This window comes from Pinus tabuliformis, chromosome 1_2 (assembly GCF_031772625.1).
Source record: "Pinus tabuliformis cultivar Carrire ecotype Pingquan chromosome 1_2, CPIR1, whole genome shotgun sequence".
Classification (NCBI taxonomy): Eukaryota; Viridiplantae; Streptophyta; class Pinopsida; order Pinales; family Pinaceae; genus Pinus; species Pinus tabuliformis.
Window position 1 is genome coordinate 504,940,084 of NC_142298.1, and position 18,676 is coordinate 504,958,759.

The 18,676-nt window shown below is 41.3% G+C and overlaps 1 protein-coding gene across 1 annotated transcript in view; it reads left to right on the forward strand.

The window, feature by feature from the left end:
• Positions 1-1,447: 1,447 nt before the first annotated feature.
• The window catches only part of CER9 (RING/U-box superfamily protein), a 49,109-nt gene continuing 31,880 nt past the window's right edge, over positions 1,448-18,676 (forward strand). Inside the window, exon 1 of the mRNA XM_089395470.1 lies at positions 1,448-1,941. Within this exon, the coding sequence (XP_089251596.1) occupies positions 1,687-1,941 (255 nt within the window). The 5' untranslated portion in view covers positions 1,448-1,686. The remainder of the gene's footprint in view (positions 1,942-18,676) is intronic.

The window sequence follows — 18,676 nt, forward strand, 5'->3', positions numbered from 1 at the left end:
AGCAGAGAATCCTGCTTATCATTCAAAGATAAAGCACATTGATGTTCACTATGTGAGGGATATGGTTGAAGATAAAAAGGTGTTGTTAGTAAAGGTGGACACTTTGAAGAATGTTGCAGATGCATTGGCAAAGTCTGTGAGCACTGAGAAGTTTTCTTGGTGTAGAGAAATAATGGGCATTGTAGCTCGGGACCAATGACTATGCACTCCCACGACCCCCTATGTGGAAAGAAAACAACAAGTGGGAGAATGTTGGGTATGTGTTATATTCTTTCGAGGACTAGCATTAGGTGCTGTTACATTGTGTTGGGTGCAGTGGGGGGGGGGGGGGGGGGGAAGGGGTCGCAGGGGGAGTGATAACCCCCTTGCACGGGGTCTGAGGCAAGACCCTAGGATTTTTTATTTTATTTTATTTACTTATTTATTTTTTATGCAGATCCAATAATAGTTGGATGGATCCAAGGATGGTGGGCAAACCTACCCATGGTTTCGCGCATGGTTTTTTGGGCATGGTATTTTGTAGATCCGGTCAAGGGAACTACGATTATGTTCTAATCCATGGTTAATGGATTGGAGTTTATGAATGCTTAGACATGTATATAATGTATTGTAACATTGAAAGGGATATAATGAAAAATCAATCTGCTTTTCCCAGTTTGGGTTCAAGGAGAAAATCTCAGTGTTTATTTTATGTTCTCGCGATTGTATATATATATATATATATATTTTTTTTTTTTTTTTTCAAGAATTCGTTTGCAGTTAATTCTTGCACAGGGTTAAAACTTCCAACCTTATCACAAAGGGCTAAACATGTCCCTTCGAATTGAACTCGTGCGAGGGGAGAACAAACTGCGCTCCCAACCACTTAAACTACTAACCTAAGACTTAATAAAATTGAAGGACATGAGGGTAGACTTTAATCCTCTTATGTGTGCACGAGTGATGTGGCCATTTAATACAATCTCTTTGGCTATAACCATACATTTGACCACTACCATCAAAGCACCCCATAGCTTCACATTAGGCCCTCATGAGAATTGAACCTTGCTCAAGAATGAAAAACTCTTCACTTTTCACTATTTAATCCAACCCCTTTAAACTTAAAAAAACCAAACATGGAAATGAACTTTAATCCACTTATATGTACATAGTCATACTTTCCTTATATACAACCCCACACATTCGACTACTCATCTGTGCAAAAGATAAAAATAAGGATACTCTACCTTTTAATTCAAATATCCACTTACCATAGGCACTGATTTACCAAGCGACCTCGATTGGTTAACCACATTACTCTTGATTTACCAAGCGACCTCGATCGGCTTACATTGTGATTTTCACAGAATTTAAAAACACATTTCTCGATGAAAGCCCATATCCAAATTAGAGACCGGAGGGCAATCTTTTTCCCAATAGACCACACACTATATATATCGATATCGTTTTCTATCTTCGCTCATAAGAAATTTGAGGATTAATAGACATACCTGTCATACCTTGTGAGTTGTCGCAAAACCAACAACCATTTCAAGATTCACCGTTGCGGCCCTCCACAAGCCCGAGTCACGATACACGTACACACACTGCTTAATTCTCTGCAATTGTTTTGCTCTTTGCAATTTTTTTTCTCCGGGCAATTGGTGTGGAGGTAATCGAGGAGATTGTTGTCCTAAGGCAAGGGCGATGGAGATTAATGATGCACCAGAAGGAGGGGGGCGACAGCGGCAGGAGGAGAGGCAAATGCCTGAAAGCTTCAGAGCTCTGCCTTCTGCAATATCAAATGAGGAGGAGGAAGGGGATGTTTGCAGGATATGCAGGAACAGTGGGGACCGGGACAATCCCTTGCATTACCCATGTGCTTGCAGTGGGAGCATCAAGTATGTGCACCAGGATTGCCTTCTTCAGTGGCTTAATCACAGCAATGCACGCCAGTGTGAGGTGCTCTGCAAATCTTTTCTTGACGTTTTGTTCTTTTTGTAAATAATTACTCTTCCCTGTTTACATTTATCAAATGTAGGGCACCCATGAAACGGAAAATGGAAATTAGAGAAAAATTGTATCAGTGAGCCCTTCTGTCGTGTAATTCTCATCCTTATTTAGTCTTTATCAATGGCCTAATTTTGAGTCTTTAGAGATATAGACATTTGGGTACCTGTAGATTAGAGATTTAGTGGGCGGTGGTATTTGAATGCATATGGGTCGAGGCCACAGTTGCCTTTTGGGAATTTTGCATTTTGATATATCCATTCTCGGCATTGTGTAGACTCCGCTGTGAATTTAGATAATGATAAAGACTCCTGGATTACGTCCTGAAACTACTTTCTCAGATTTTTGGGGTCTGGTCGGACAGGGAATTCGGGTTTGTTGGTTCAGTAGAGATGCTGTTGATTTGGGGGAAGATTATCAACTGACTAGTGGTATGGACATTCAGAATTATGGGTTTCACGGAGGCCATTGGATTGTGTAGCTCTGATTAGCTGGGGAGAAGTTTGGATTCCAATATCGGTTACCAGTACACGTCACAAAACTGATTGAGATCCTGCGTTCTGCCAGAGACGATGGTAGTTTGAGTGAAAGCGCCTTCTTGTGTTTTAATATTGATATTTTTGTGTTGTAGCAGGGATTGTGAAACGGGACCTATCACAACAAAAGACTTAATAACTTTGGAAAATGAAGGTTTGTACAATTAAGCAGGTTTGACGTAATTGTAAAGCTGTCTTGAGTTGTTTTGATCAGTTTTTTATTTGGTTTATCCCATGTAATGTATTTCCCGCGGAACCCACCGTTCACTTCCCCTCATTCTGAGGTTTGTACCCAGGGTAAACCAGAATCTTGAAGCTTTGTCATGTCACTTACAGAAATAGAACCTGGGCCGGGAGGATAACTCCCCATCAGATAACCACTGAGGCTAGACCCTAATTTACAACGTTTTTAGTTTATTGTATGAGCATTGAGTAGAGGTTGAATTAGACGACTATGAATAACATCAACCTGCGTTTGAGAACTTGAGAAACCTTCCTATGATGAAGTTTGGGCATTGACCATCTTTCAAGAGATTGGTGCTTTCATATACTACATCTTGGGCATATACCGCCCTGCCTGATTTGATGACCATGAGCAGAATAGGTCTCCATTGTATAAACATAATGATCATTATAGCACAAGTGATGCGCATAACTCAGGACAGATCAACTAACTTAGAACTCTCATCTATCCTCTAACCACAACTACTCTATCAGTACTCATAGATATAGGTGATTGGAGTGGTTACAGAATATTTTGATTGTATCTGGTTATCTGCTAGTGGTTAGCCAATCATACAAAAGAGTTGGTGCCTTTAGAGACATGTGCAAAGGGTTGGAGATACTATGCATAGAGGATATATAGGATGACCCCTTCGTCTCTATGCACTCAGGCTTTTGTAGAATTGTGTACTCATGCTTCTACAGAACTGTGTTCTCAAGGTTTTGAGGCCATATGGCTCTTGTAGATTCACCTTTTGCTGAACTTTGCTCCATGCCAGTACTTCAGTCAAAATTGGGCCATGACAACTCGTTGACCCTGCCTTCCAACTTGTCCTCAAGTTGGGTTTTGCATCTTATTCTTCGAAAATGGGTCCCAGGTTTGGAATTTCTTTCACTGCATTGTCTTCAATCTATTGAAATATTAAAAAACAGGATTCCAACTTGTTCTTGGTTCCTGGATTTTTGGGGCATACTTTGCCACTGGAATGTTTGTTAGGTCCTCCACAGTTGGTATTCCCTAGGTCAATACTTCCATCTTGGCCCTTGCTTTTAGCTTCATCTTCTTAATCACCGTAAACTAGGATTGTGCTTTCCTTGCAAGTTGTCTTGCCAGAATCCTCACTCTTTTCTTGTTAACTTCTAGAGCGTCCTATTGTAATGCTATGCATTGTACATCTCCCATCTCGTCATTTGTAATATTTGATGAGATGACTTCAACACACACCATCTTGTAGTGCTCCTGTAGTTTCTCTGTCTCCCGTTGAATGCCCCACTTAGGTTCTGCAAGGATGTCTCCATGCTTTTAAAGTTTCACCCATAGACTTTGGCAGTTCAGATGTAGCTGCACTAACTTGTCTATTTGTGTGCGGGCTTCAACAATCACAGAAGCAATGATTAAAGCTTGTCTTTTCCTGGGTGCTTCCACTTCAGCAACTTCCAGTTATGTGATTTCTTTCTTTTTTGCTTGTTTTATTCTTGCCTCTATATCTGTTGCGGGCTTCAACGACCATTTTTTGTTTTCTATGATTAGGCACATGGTTACTGTACCTTGGTCACTGGACTGCTTTCTCGTTGAGCAATTTCAAGAGCCTTAGGCAGGTGTGGGAGCACCTCCTCAAAACATGCAGATAGCTTTTGCTTTGCCTTCAAAGCTGCTTCATGGGTCTTCACTTCATTCTTTCTGGCATGGGCAGCTTGTTTCTTTAATATTTCCTGTGCAACAATGCCCTCCTCTGCTTGCTTAGCCAATGCTATGGCAGCTCGCTCTGCTTGCTTCCCTCAATGGCTTTCATTTTTTGTAGCTTGTTCAACTTTCATCTGTAGTGTGTCCCTTTCCCTTTCCCATTATATTGCCTGTTCTTTAAGTTGCAGGTTCTAAATTTGTAGTGGATTTCGTAATGAGCTTGATGAGTGAGGGTAGGTCCATCTTCCAGAGATCAACGACGTACTACATCTGGATCGTATCTCTTTATCTGACTTCTTTTGCTATGAGGGTTACCTGGCTATACCAAATGGGTTGGATCTACCACCTCCTTGCTCGGTAGATTCAGTTGTGAAATCTTTCTATTTGGTCTAGAATCCGAACTCAAATCCTGAATCAGTTGCATGTACTATGGCTAGTGGATTGTACACTGCATCAGATGTGGGTTGAGACATAGTGCGATCATCATGGAAGGGGGGGCTACGGGTGAAGATGCACAAACTCTTCTACTATATTGATTTCCTCAAGAATGCATAGAAACTTGTTTATTATTTCTTTTTGCTTCTTCTCCCTTAGGATGGTTACCCATTTGAATTGCTGCCCAAGGGACTTCACTAGTGCCCTTGCCCATTCTGTTGTCATCCTTTCTTCACTGATGGTTGTTTGCCTTTCCAAGCTCACAGTGCAAGCTTTTATTTTTAGCTGTGGCAGTGGCGGTGTATTTGGTGGAATTTCTTCGATTCTTACACTTCCCCATAGGCTGATTCGAGTTGGGGCTTCTCTTATTGCAGCTTAATGAATTGCATATCTCTAGGGAGCGACACTTCTTCTCCTTCAGTCTCTTGTCTGCCTTGATTGAACCCATTTGAGTCTGACTCCTCTGAGGTTGTAGGCATGGGAATTAGTGTTGATGTATTCAGGACAAATCGAGGTGGTGTGATGAACATCTGTGTTTGCAGAGTTGCTTGAGGGGTAGTCAAGTCCTGTGGTGGTGAGAGTGCACCTTCTTTGGCTATCTAAAGCTGGAGTGATTGATGCACTTGCAGCATTGAGGACCTGACCTTTCCACTGTTATGTAGTAGTATTGTGTACTACTTGGTGGTAGTGGGGGTACCCTAGCTTGCAAGGATGTTGAAAGGCTGCACGTTGTTCGACCGTTTGATGTTCCTATGGTGGGAAGATGGGGTTGCAATGCTAGCCATGTCACTAGGTTGTAAGCTCCACCATGGACAATGAGTGGACTCCTCTTCCTCCACATCTCCGAGTTAGGGGACTTAGTGGATTTTGGTGCATCTGCCTCCTCCACATTGAGCTGAGGACTTTTACTTATGCTGCCATCCTTCTTTGCTTCCACTTTTAGTAATGTTTGCTTCCCTTGCTTCTTTTGATGCTCTTCAACCACCTAGGTCCATCTCTTTCTGGCATGCTCAACAAGCTTGGGTGTCAACATGAACTCAAAGTCTCAACCTCTGCCTACAAATTCATGCTACTCCCTTGAAGTCACAATCTCATTGCACAGTAGTGTCTTGCGACCTCAAATTTTCAATAATCCCCGCAAGTATCTTGGTGGTTTGCATAATGATATCGTACATGACTTGGTAGTAGCTTTTGAACTTGGATCAATACCGACTTGTGCCACCTTGTTCGATGAACAAGAGAGGGCTTCATAATTAGCTGTGACAAACTTGGCCTAAGGATGCCAGTGTGGTAGTTTAATGCTTGCTTGCTTTGCTCATTTAGAAAATGTAATCAATGGCAAGAAACTCTTGTAATGAAAGTTCTGGTTTTGGTCTTGCGTGTCTAGTACATTTTGCAGGATCTTATTAGTGAGATACCTCACCCAGTTCAACTTTACCTTGGATGCATAGATCTTAGCCACATGAACCACCAATTTTGAATACTCGCCCTTTTGGTAGATCCATAGCACCCTTGTAGACAACTGTGCTATAATGCTAACTGACAGATTACAGATACAGCCTATATCGTAGGAATGGTTTTTGACTTTTGTGCCATATTATAGGCATGGGTCCACTTGTTCCTTTGTGGGAACTCCTCCTTTCAATATTGGAGCGTGAACAGAGAATGTTTTAATGACATCCCATTTCTCCTTGGATATCCTTTGCATTGATGGGAATTTTCTTGTGTAACCAAATTCCTCCAGAATGGGTTTTCAATAGTAACGGCCTTACACTCTTTATCATCATCAGAGAGTTTCCAAAACATGGGATATGCAATAGGCTGGTAACAATGGATTTGAAGAAGGGCTTGAATGACATGAAGATCTTGGTCTTGGTCTCCTTCAATTTTGAATATCGGTCTGGTGAAAACTCAGGCAATACGAAATAGTTATGGGTGTCGTAATCCACCAACTATACAAGCTCTACCTAGCCTTTCAGATGTTCACTCTCGTGCACATGCACTCACGCATCAAGTCTTTCATCTGAGCAGACTTGGTTTTGCACCTCCAGAATGGGGGCCTTCTCCCCCCTCATCTTGTTCCTAAAGGTCATGCTGCTTGTTGTGACCTTGCCTGCTACTGGTACTCTGTGTGGTGGCATTCTATTTATGCTTCAATATTGTTTTAAATCCTTGCTTTAAATGCTTTTCTTGGGATTGGTGTAGTTTGAAGAATACTCCACCTGACTGTTGATCTTTTACTCAATCCTGCACTTAAATCCCTCACAAGTCCTATCTAGATTCGATCATCAATGTAGGTCAATTATTTTCTATTTTATTTATTTATTTTTTGTAGTGGCTTTCTAGACCATAAATGCAAGATGATTGGCTTGGATGTGACCTGCTTGAGATTAAAACCTTCTTCTCATGCCACCTACTCATAATCACATTTAATGGTGACCAGATCCAACTTTTCTATCAACTGAAATTCCTGCAATTACAGTCTTTTGACACAGAGGCTTCCCTTCTGTAGGGACCTGATCAAAGGCACTCTCCTTGTTCTGTGGTCCATTAACTCTATAGTTTCTCGAGTTCCCATGATAGTCATTGCATCCCATCCATACATCCCAAGTTCCTGTTCACACAATGATCATAAAGCTTCTCTTTAGTGGAGTATTTTTAGGTTTGTGTAACCATTGGTTTGTTTTGTTGTTTTATTCGTAGAGCTACAAAGCAACAACTAACAAAAAGCTAGCAATGAATAGAAATTGTTGAAATTGGATTTCGCAAAAATTGACTTGCAAAAATGAAATCTCTGGAAATAACTGTGGAAATTGAGTTCTAGTATGGTACACTAACACCCCCCCTCCTCAAAGTGCTAAGGGTGGCTCTATAGGGGTTGGGGCCGTGTAGGACTTCAGCTTTGCAATGTTCACCCATTGCTATTTTTGTTGTTTGTCTAACCGCGTGATTGCACTACCCCCTTGCTGGTGATTTGCACAATTTTCTGGGGTCCTGCCAATGCATCCTGAACTTTCATGTGTGTTTCCAAAATTTACCACCGTGCATTAACATCAAATCCCTTTGGTGAAACTAGTTTTTCTGAATATGCTTATTGTGCCATGCCTTTGGTGCCACTTTTGTAATATTTGATGATATTCCAACAAAAAACAGTGATCTTCTAATTATATTACCATATCTAATCTATCCTGTAATCACTACTTTTTTCACATCTATGTGGCTACAACTATGCTCAAATTTGGTATCAAATATTTTAGTGGATTTCCGCTTTCTTTCAATGCACCAAATTAGATGGTGTGTGCTTTGTTAAGGTCTTGCAGGTAGTCATATAAGCCCATATAATAAAATAAATTCTCTATTGATCAAACACATCTAGGTAATTTATGTTCTAAGATCTTGTTGGATGCCTCTGTCATTCTTTTAGTTTGTGGATACTGCAATGTTCTGCTGTGGTGATGAATCATGAACACTTTCACTAGAGTAGCCATCGTTCCACCAGTCAAATGTCGACCCTGGTCACTGGAGAGGCTATGCGGGCATTCAAATCTTGTGATGATGTGCTCAAAGATGAATCTGGTAGCAGTCTCCTTCAAGCAATCTCAAGTCAACACAGCCTTTGCCGATTGTGTCAAAAAATCTGTAGCTGTAATTATGTATGTAGCACTTAAATAGTGTGTTGGTGGATTATTAGTTTCAGTAAAATCCATTGCCAAGTTCTGAAACGGGTCCTCAACCACAATGGGTTGCAGTGACATAACATCTCCTAAGTCACTAGACATGGGGACAAGAGGCACGCAAATTCGAGTGTCCGACACAGGGCATGTAGACCCCCCTGGAACAGTTCACGTAGGACATGTTATATATATATAAATACTAATTAGATATTTCATATTACACAAATTCTCATGATGATACAAATTCAGACATACAGTTGGATTCTACATTGTAAATTTGTAACAAATACAATCGTGATAGATTCATCAACGATCCAATATGAGAAAGACAAGAAATTAACAATAAATTGCAATTTTCTCATTAAGTCATCAAAATCAAAATGTGTTACATAAGTACTGAGTCCTGAGGACTCTTGACTAGCAATGCCAATGGCAAACAGAAATAGCAAATACAAAACAACTACAAGGTAGTAGGCAGCTCATCAATCATCATCATCAAAATCAACATCACTGTCATGGTCACCACTGCTCTCATCTGCATCCTCCTCCTCTGTACCAATGTAATCTCTGCATCTGCTGGTGTGGAGGATGACTCCTCAAGAGTATCACCATCTTCAAAAGTGATGGGCTCTAGCACTGGTTCATTAAGTTCCAAGTTGGCCAATGCCAACTCAACGTTGATGTCCAAACCCATATCATTAGGAAACACATCCCACATGTTTGTCTCGTCAACAACTCCTCCCTCTGCCTGTAAATAAGATGGAGGTTGGTGTGCATATACACCATTGTCTCTGCCTTGGACTGCTCAAGCCTACTCTTCTTCAAACTATACAAATTCCCACATGTGCTCCAATTCCCCTCGCAACAAGAGGATGAAGTAACCTGAGAAATGAGCTTCATGGCTAATTGCCTATAGAGGAGGGCATGTTGCCTCTTGAGTTGCCCACCAAGAATAGGGCTTCTTAGCCCCCTTGACTCTAATCACATCATAGCGTGCAAATCGCCCTGTGCCAGTGGAAAACTATCCAAAGGCGTCCTCCACCTCATCAAGGGATGCTCTATCTTGAAATATCTGTTCCAATGCATCGTTCCTCCCCTGTCAAATTTCACCATCCATGTGAGGAGGGAGTTTGCGGAAAGGTCCACCATTCAACTACTCATTGCTGTAGTATTTTGGATTCAATGACTGTGTCAAACACAAAGGTGTGCAATTCTTGCCCCACCTGTTGACAAGAATATCCTGTATGGTGGTGAAGAAGGCCTCCGATGATGTCTCATACTCAGGGCACTCTCTCTGTAAAATAATGGTCCTCACGGACTCAATAATGGAATCCCATCCCTCATAAACCTCTCCTAGGATGGGTTGGTTTGTATACACAAATCGTAGCAAAGCAATGATAGGGTCCATGATCTTAATAGTGAGATCTACTCTCCCACCAAGCATCATCTAACACTGTGTCCTTAACTCTTTTTGAGGCTACATGATCTGTCTTTCTCGAAAAGGCCAAAACTTTGAAATAACTATGGCCCCAAGAGCGGTCTTGACTTCCCTCAACCTCTTCAGCATGACGAATGTAGAGGCAAACCGTGTTTCTGCAATCTTCAACAATGATAGATGTATGTATTCTTTGTAGATGGTGAGGGCATTGATATGATTTTGTACAAAGTTGTAGATATGCCGTGCATCCTCAATAAGACTTCCAGTCCAAGGCACATCAAAAGCAATAGTTTTAAGTGCTAAATTCAAGGAATGGACAATGCAAAATGTCCAAAATACTTGTGGATATTTAGCTTCCACAATCATGCCAACAACCTTGCAAATAGGTTCATTGTCTGTAATGATTTGCACACAAGAATCAACACCTACATCTTTAATAACTTTAATGAACAGCTCACCCATATATTGTGCTTCCTTGTATTTTCCAAGTGCATCCATTGATTTCAAGAAAACTGGTCCATTCAAGGAAGACGCCATGAAGTTGATGAGTGGGTGGCATGTTGGATCTGTCCATCCATAAAAAACAATACCAACCCTAGATGTTGCGATGCTGATTTAATAGGCTCAAGCATTTTATCCACCTCTTTCTTTTTCTTAGCCAACAATGTGGTTCTAAGCCTCTTAAACATAGGAGGCTCATACCCCGGTGGAGCCCCTTGCGTTAGAGCTTGACACTTCTCAATAAATAAAGGTGATCGTGCAACATTAAATGATATGCAGTTCAAATAGAAAAAGAAGGCAATGGTGATATCAAGCTCTTCCTATCTCTCTTGCTGAAATATCTTGTCCATTGGACCAAGTGCTGCTGCCTTTCTTTTTGCTGCTTGACCTACATCCCCACCAAAACTCTCAAATGGAAACTTGTTGCTGTTTTTTCTCAAGAATGGAAGGGGATCTTCATTCTTATTTTTTTTAGATGATGCAACCACCCTTGCCACACCAACATTGGCCTCTTTTTCCATTCCTTTCCTCTTAGCTACAGACACATTTGCACATGCTCCAATTCCACAACCTGGTAAGCCCAACAAATGCACTTAAGTGCTCTTGAATTGACTGTTGCAATAGCTGCATGTCCAAAGAACATTGCCTCCTCCCTTTAACTTGTGGCTTGGCCCTTGATCTTTTGTGACATACTTCCACAAGGGATATTTACTTTCTTGAGCTTGTTGTCTTTCTAAATTTATTTTTCCCTCAACATTTGAAGGTGCTGTTGCAGCCCTACTTCCAACAGAGGGAGCACTGACAGACCTTGATGAAACTGGAATGGGGGGGGGGCATCACCAATGGGGGCATTCTTCCCCTTCTTTTGCCCCTTCCCTACTGCCCTTCTTATTAAATATCTTTTAAGTTTTAGGTGATCTGTATATAGAGAGGCCTCCCTTGTGGTTTACTTACCACTATATAGCTGGAGAAAGGCTGCTGAGGTGACAGTGGTGGCCAATCCCTCGTTGACACGAGGTCTGGATCTGTTTAGTGAAGCTTTGCACTAGGCCTGCTAGATTTTGTGGTAACAGTTCCAAACAAACTTCAATACTACTTGGCCTAGTAGTGACAACACAAAATTGGCAAGTGAGTTCCCTTACAAACTAGTTCAACAGAAGCAAAAAATTGCAAAACATTCTATAATGATTGGATATTTAGAAGGCTGGTCCATGGACGTTCCCCTCTAAAACTTTAGATTTGGTAAGAATAGCTGGATTCTCTGCTTGTGCTGCTGTATCTTGATTGCTCTCCTTGGCTTCCAGAAATTCTACAGGTCAGCCGGCTGGATGAGTGAGTATTGAGTGTGTTCGCCAGGAGCAGATAAATCACAAAACCCTTTCAATGCTCTCCACCTTGGCCACCATAATGCCAATCATGGCTTTTTCTCTGTCATGCAATGCCTGAGTTTGCATTTCCATCTCAACCCTGAGCCTGCCTCTCTCCTGAGCTTAAATCTGTAAATTATTCTCCTATATATAACACCAATTATTCCACTTCAATGCTTTTGCTGCTACATTATGTTGGGCTTCAGACTCCAGAGAAGCCCTTCTCAAACCCCTCCATGTGTTGTCAAAACTCTAATAAGGGGGCCAAGGGAATGGGGCCATGGTCTATCCCGTCAAACCCAAGACCCAATAATTTTTTACCAAAAATTCAAGTTTTCTTTTACAGTCTGATAAACTCGAAAGTTGAGATGTTGGATGCGTGAAATATATTCCCAAACCTTCTTGCAGATCTTCTGCTGAGAGTAAATATTTTAATAATCAAATGTAGGTCCCTTGCAGAGAGACCACTGGAGCCCTGTGGGGGCTTGATATATATATATATATATATATATATATATATATATATATATATATATATATCCAGTTTGCCTTCCATTTTCCTTCTGAAGTTGCATGCACTCGGGATGAATGCTTATTGATTTGTAAGACTACTGAATTCTTTTGCCTAATACTGGATAGTTTTGATAATAATCTCTAGATGTTATTTTTAAAATCTCAAATACAAATGAAACAGTTGTAATTATAAGGAGAGTTGAATTTTGAGGACAAACTTCTGTTGAAATGTTTTTGAAAGTAAAAATCCATGGAGAAAATATCATATGATGTCCTTTTATGCTCCCATTAACCAATGTTGTTTGAAATTGCACGATGGATTTGTATTGAAAGGATTATAAATATGAAAAATTAATGCAAAAAGTGCCTTATACTCCAATAGCCAATTGTTTAGGCAGTTGCACTGTCGTGATTTGTGATGTTGGATAGCTTTTGAATATTGATTAATTATCGAGAAATGTTTGTGTTTTTCTTAGTTTATTTGATGGCTTATTGACCAATTTTCACTTTTAGTTCATCCGAGTTCAAAATTTTAGATATTTTTACAAGGGTTGAAACAAATAAGTTTTCAGGATGGGTTGATCTCCAGGTTTTGTTTTGTCCTATTTGATTTCCTCGTTTCTCTGTGATCAACCCCCATAGTTCTTTTGGTCTTGAAAGCAAGATTTGCAGCCAAATTTGCTCAACTGCTCTTTTGACAATTTACTAAAGACCAATGGTGCAAACTGCAGTCCAAAGAGACTTTCTGTGGAGATCTATTCTTTATTTGCTATTATTGTACGCAGTTTGACACTCTTTATGTTTATCAATATCTGTTGATTTGGGGTAGCATCGGATGTGCTCTAGCCACGAAAATTAGTGGAGAGGCTAAAGCACATGAGATCTCCAATACCCAAAAATGGTTTGGGCAGATTCTAAACAGTCCCTAAAGGCATACGCTGGGGTTTTCGTGGGATAGATTGAAGCTGGGCGCTGTCGGAGTGTTTATCCGAGGTTTTAGCCGGAATATCTGCTTCTGAGTAGAGAGGTACTACGACCAAGATTATTGTCTGTTGGGTGAGCCGGTTTTGGCACCCAGCTTGTATTTAGAAACTGCATAATAATAAAAACCTCAGATAGTTGCACTGGTTTTCCTACATTGGGTTTTTCCGGGTACATTAGTCAAAAGACAACGATGTCACTTGTGTGCTTGTTTTGTTTCCTTTAGTTGATGATCTGTAATGTGTTGAGCATGTACTTGTATTTATTTTCAGTATTTACATGGTAAATAACTTGCTAATTAATTAGAACAAGTAGCAAAAATGAATCAGAAAAGTACATGAAGAGTTTCTAGCAGTTAGACTTAGAAATTCCAACATGGTATTAGGGCGTGGTTGCAAATCACAGGAGAACTGAGGACATCAGCTGAGCAGAGTAGCAACAACAGAAAACAACTGTCTCAAGTGACAGAAGCTGTTCCTAGCAAGGAAGGGGTGATGTAGTAGTGCTTGCGTCATCAAGTTTGAGTCGAGAAGAAGATCAACGTAGTGGCAGAGGGAGTAGACTCGACCTACGTAGTGCCCAGTCATCCTTCTTAGTTAGGAAGGATTAACGCTCGTGGCCGGGAGGTGAGAATTTTGCTGGTGTCGGGATTGCGCAGACCCTAGAAGCTCTAACCTTCAGTGCGCTGGGGCTTAGGAGGCTGTGGGTAAGTTGTAGAGTGAAGTTGGTGGGGTACTGTAGTCAGAACAATACTTAACAGGGCAAGACCAAGGAGGGAATTGCTACCAAGGATTTCTAGCCAAGAAATCCAGATCAGTGGTGCAGCTGCACTAAGGATCAGAGTGGGGGCATCTCAACATTGGCAGAGGGGTTTTCAGGAGGGAAATCAAGGCTCAGAGGGAGTCACACCGAGAACTTCCAGAAGGGAACTACAGGAGCAACGAGATGGCAGTGAACGGGGTAAGAGACCAGGACAGACTGGACGGAGCCTCAAATTTCGTAGTCTGGAAGGCTAGAATCTTATCCGTTCTAAACAGGAACCATTTCAAGCAATTCGCCTTGAGGACAATAGCGGTCCTAGTTGACCCGACTAATAACGATAAGTACGAGGATGCAATGGCGAGGGCCAAGAGCATCATCCTTGATGGGGTCAAGGACCATGTAGTACCACACATTGCTGAGAAGAATACGACAAATGAGATGTGGGAGGCCCTAAAGAAGTTGTATCAGTATAATTCCGTGCAGAGGAAGATGCTACTAGAAAATCAGCGGCGGTCATACCAGATGCAGAAGGGAGAACAGATCGACCCCTTCCTCAGTCGATTTGAAGGAGATCCGGGATCAGCTAAATTCCATAGGAGCTATGCCAAATCAAGAATTGATGGTGAGAACAAACCTGAGCACAGTCTCAGAAGATTGGAAGGTGTTTGTCCAGAGCATACTGGGCAGGGTGACCCTTCTAGATTGGGAGGAAATGTGGGCGGATCTTCACCAAGAAGAGATCAAAAGGCTAAGCAAGGTTATAAGCAGCGACAAGGGGATCAGAATCAAGGAGGAAGAGGAGGATGCTGCCCTAGCATCTGAGGGAAAGCAGGAAAAATGGAAGAAGGACCTCTCCAAGGTCAAATGCTTCAACTGTGGGGAACTGGATCACTATGCGAGCCAGTGTCCGAGGAAGAAGAGCAAAGGAGAGGCTTCTCGAGACCAAGGTTGCGCCCACAAGGGTGGAGAAGGAAGTGGAGATAGATGATGATTGTGCCATGAGTGCTCACACGCCACTTGAGCGGAAGTGAGGAGACATCGAGCTGTAGTCAGATGGATTACAGACGATGAGGGGCAGGATCCTTGAGGTACACAACCTCTTGGATTATACCTGGCTACGGGAGCCCCGAAGAGGAGTAGCAGTGTTGGCGAATGTCAGTAGAGATAGATGCAGATGGAGCGTCAGAGGGAGCTACATTGTAGGAGTCCCAGGACAACGTGAGGCAGCAGTGCGAGATGCACAGAGTTGTTGCAGCAGCGCAGAGGTCAGAGAGGGAGCACTTGTCAGTGACAGAGGGAGCTTCAGCATAGGGAGTGTTTCTATCCTGACAGAGATGTCAGAGTTGGGAGATCAGTTACTTACTTCTCAGTGATTGAGGTGCAGTGCAGATGCAACAGTGGTAGTGGCAGGACCATGAGCAGTAGCACAGATGCAGAGGGAGCTGTCGTACAGACGCAGTAGTGGCAATGGCAGGGCCATGGGTAGCAGTATATGATGCAACAGTGCAAAGGATGTTGGGCAACAGGCCTAGCATCAGCATAGGGACCGATGCCGGATGATTAGGGTGATGCTCAGTGAGGAGTATTACTAGAGCACAGTCCTCGCTAAGAGGGAGTGTTGATTTGGGGTAGCATCGGATGTGCTCTAGCCACGAAAATTGGCGTAGAGGCTAAAGCACATGAGATCTCCAATACCCAGAAATGGTTTGGACAGATTCTAAACAATTTGGGAGATATTAAAATAATTAATATTTTTAATGGAGTCCCTAAGTTTAAACTTAGGGAAAATAAAATATTAATGTGATTTAATATAAAACTATGTTAGAAGGGTCCAAAAGTCATGGATCAAGCCAGAGTTAATCTTAGCCGTTGATTAGGGACTTAATCTCTGTCGTTGATTTGTCGACGAGAAAAGTATAAGAGGAGGCTTGAGGGTCACTTGGTGAATACACCAGAGTGATCAATCATTCGATTCTCTAGAGCGGGGTTTGCTAAGAGAGATAGAATCAATGATCAGTAGTGAGGGGCACTGAATACAGAAGCAGAGAGGGTATCGGGAGAATTAGTGCAGAAGCTTGTAGAGAGGGATGTAGACCGAACCAGAGGCAACGTAGAACTAGCTAGGGCCCACATAGAGGCAACCAGGCGCTGCGCAGTGCCTCAGAGAGCCAGCGTGGGTGACGTAGAGGCTCTAGAGGCTAACACAGTGCTTCTAAAGGTTGACACAGGGGTTATTGGGCTGACGCTGGGCCAAAAAGGGCTGACACAGTCCTTAGAGGCGGACACTGGGGTTTTCGTGGGGCAGATTGGAGCTGGGAGCTGTTGGAGTGTTTATCCGGGGTTTCAATCACAATATCTGCTTCCGAGTAGAGAGGTACTACTGCCGAGATTATTCTCTGTTGGGTGAGCCGGTTTTGGCACCCAGATTGTATTAAAAAACTGCATAATAATAAAACCCTTAGATAGCTACACCGATTTTCTCGCATTGGGTTTTTTCGGGGACATTGGTCCAAAAACAACAGTGTCACTTGTGTGCTTGTTTTGTTTCCTTCAGTTGATGATTTGTAATGTGTTGAGCATGTACTTGTATTTATTTTTAGTATTTACATGGTAAATAACTTGTTAATTAATCAGAACAAGTAGGCAGAAATAAATTAGAAAAGTACATGAAGGGTTTCTAACAATTAGACTTAGAAATTCCAACAATATTAGGAATTTGAAAAGAGAAAAGTGAATGTAATTGCAGGAGTAGAGGTTTCTTTGCACTATCATGGATTGGAAGGAAGAATGGATGCAATTAAATATGGTTGAGAGGTGAGGAAATTTTCTTACTGAGAAGTTGAAATGCTAAGAATCTTCTGTGGTGACCTTTATACACCTTATTTTAGCCTTTTTGTGCCATAATTTGATTGTAATTCCCATTTGTGTCTGGGATTTCAAATCTTTCAAGGAAGATTTGGGCTTCAGATCAGGAAATCTCTGATCTCTTGAATTGAGGAAGAAAAATTGTACAAGGAGCATGAAATGCAATACTTGTATGGAGCAACATGGCTTTGTAATTTGTTATAGAAATTGCAGGATTCGTGTGAAATTGTGGATTTTACATATGGTGGAGTCTTTACCCCCTGGACTATTTTTAATTTTCCAAGCGGCCAAGAAAGTATATATTTAAGTCTAGTGCTTGTTTGGTTGGTCCTTCATAGCACATATTAGAGACAAAGGATCAACTTCATTATATTGATCTTACAAATGGATGCTGTGTGGTTTGCCAAAAGTCTGAATGCTTTGGGCTTGGATTGCTGCGCAATACACTGTTCACTTTGTTTCTCCTCTTTGTTGGGAAGGGTTTTTGTTTGGAGACAAATGGATGATTCAGAAGGCAAGCATAGGATGTGATCAGACTAACATGCATCTCTTTCTTATGGAAACATTGTTGTCAGGCAAATTTTCATGAAGCGAACTCTCCAGTTGGCCTGAGAGAAATTTCTGCATTTGGATATGATTTGGCTATTTAGATTTCAGCAAGGAATGCCATTTTTAGGAAACATATGGATGCTTTCAAACTAGAACCAAAGCCAACATGATAACTTTCCTTTCCTATATAAGAAAGGGGATCTCGTGTCACCACTCCTTGGCTCTTGGATGTAACAGTGGTAATATATATGTATTATTTATTTATGATGAAATATGCGATGCCTTTTTAGAAAAAGAGAGTACATATTTACAATATTGTAAAGACCTCACCACAATTTATATTTCTAAATTTTTAGCAGGAATATATCAACTAAATTACACAGATGTGTACCTGATTTTTGCGTTTGAAGTCGATCTCGATTGTAGTAGTTCCAAATTTTGTTCCTGTTACCAAAATGGCCAAATCCTCCCTGCCAAACTAGGTACAATCCTGGTACCCAGCTCCAGAATACTTCAAAATTGAAGCACTCTGGCCCCTGTCCGTGTTATGCCTTCTGTGTGAATACATGTATCTCTACCTTGAGAGTACGTGTTAATATCGAGATTAGTTAGTTTGGACCTGAGCTCCCTCTACCTTGGGACACCCTCATCAATAAATTCAAACAGGGCCTACGCATTTCCTCGAGGTGCGCAAGCAGGCAGATTCGACCAAAGGGAGAAGCTGGCGAACTTATTGTAAAAATGAGGTACAATAAAGTGGAGATTCTAATTACAGTGTATAAGATAATCAACTCTATAATATATATAATATATATATATATATATATATATATATATATATATATATATATATATATATATATATATATATAACTCCTAGTAGTTTGAACTTGTTTATCACTGTAAAAGAGCTAACTTACTGAATAGGACTCTTAGAGGTACGAGGGCAAGGTTTCTATATAAATCAACACATTCAATTAGGTAGAGTAGGTTACTTAGCAAGCTAACTTCGGTAACCACTAAAAAACCAATTGATGTTGCAGGAAAGGGTAACGACACTGGGAAAGCTTTTTGGGTAATGACACAACTGTTAGGCTGCTTGCTCTCTTTACTTGTGACGTGCCCAAAAGCTTCAAGAACAATTGCTCAATTCTCCAATT